We start from the raw sequence: 1,001 nt of genomic DNA on the forward strand, positions 1-1,001 counted from the left end.
GGCGAACCCGGAAGTGTCGCGCCACCGGCACAAGGGTCGCCGGGAAATGTAGTCTTGGGCAACTTGGGGCGGTGGCCGCGCGTCCCAGACCCCAGCGGTTGTGCAGAGATGGCCGGGCCAGGCGGCTCAGGGGGCCCGATTGGGGCCGGAGCCCTGGTAGGCGGCGTGCGGTCCAAAGTGGCCCCAAACGTAGACTTTGATCACAGTTGTTCGGACAGCGTTGAGTACCTGACGCTTAATTTTGGGCCCTTCGAGACTGTGCATCGTTGGCGCCGCCTCCCGCCCTGCGATGAGTTCGTGGGCGCTAGGTACGCTTGGGTTCGGGGTCCTATTGCGGGATTCAGGGGCGAGGCTGGGGCTTAGTTCCTGGGGTGGAAGCTGATCAAGGGGGAGAGGAGGGTAAGGGGTCCAGGGGTCCCAGAGCAGGGTGACCTGGGCTGGGGTCCTAGGGCGAAATGATATTTGAGGGGCTCAGACCAAGGCTCCGGGTGCTCTTGTGGGCGGAGTCAGGGGGTACTGGGAGAACTTAGTGTCTTGGGTCTCTCATTTTTGTGGCTGTTTGGTTTAGTCTTCTCTTCTGGCCGCCCCCACTCCCTTCTCTCCAGGCGCAGCAAGCACACCGTGGTAGCTTATAAAGATGCCATCTATGTTTTTGGAGGAGACAACGGGTGAGTGAGTCTGATCGTGCTGGTACCGGGAGGAACAGAACCTTAGCAGGGGTGGCCACCTCTGCAGGGACACGACTGCCCTCCCAGGTGTTCGCTGGATACCCTATGCCTCAGTTTCCCCACCCGTAAGGGTGTGACCCCTCCACCCCCCATTTTTCTTTCGAAACAGTGGTGAGGATTGTTAGCTCCAGGGTTCGTTATGAGTTAGAGTGGACTCCATGGTACTAGGGGGATGCAGGCTGACCGTTTATTCCAGCAATAGGAATTCTGGGACTTAGGGTGTACTAGGTGAGAGGATGGGAAATCCCAGGGAGTCCTTTTTTTTTTTTTTTT

The 1,001-nt window shown here is 58.3% G+C and overlaps 1 protein-coding gene across 1 annotated transcript in view; it reads left to right on the forward strand.

Moving 5' to 3' along the window:
* Positions 1 to 63: 63 nt before the first annotated feature.
* Positions 64 to 1,001, forward strand: part of LZTR1 (leucine zipper like transcription regulator 1) — a 13,755-nt gene continuing 12,817 nt past the window's right edge. Inside the window, exons 1-2 of the mRNA XM_004716323.2 lie at positions 64 to 308; positions 606 to 668. Coding sequence (XP_004716380.1) covers positions 109 to 308; positions 606 to 668 — 263 coding nt within the window. The 5' untranslated portion in view covers positions 64 to 108. The remainder of the gene's footprint in view (positions 309 to 605; positions 669 to 1,001) is intronic.

The sequence above is a fragment of the Echinops telfairi genome, unplaced genomic scaffold (assembly GCF_000313985.2).
Source record: "Echinops telfairi isolate 266 unplaced genomic scaffold, ASM31398v2 ScPeMD7_29;HRSCAF=101, whole genome shotgun sequence".
Classification (NCBI taxonomy): Eukaryota; Metazoa; Chordata; class Mammalia; order Afrosoricida; family Tenrecidae; genus Echinops; species Echinops telfairi.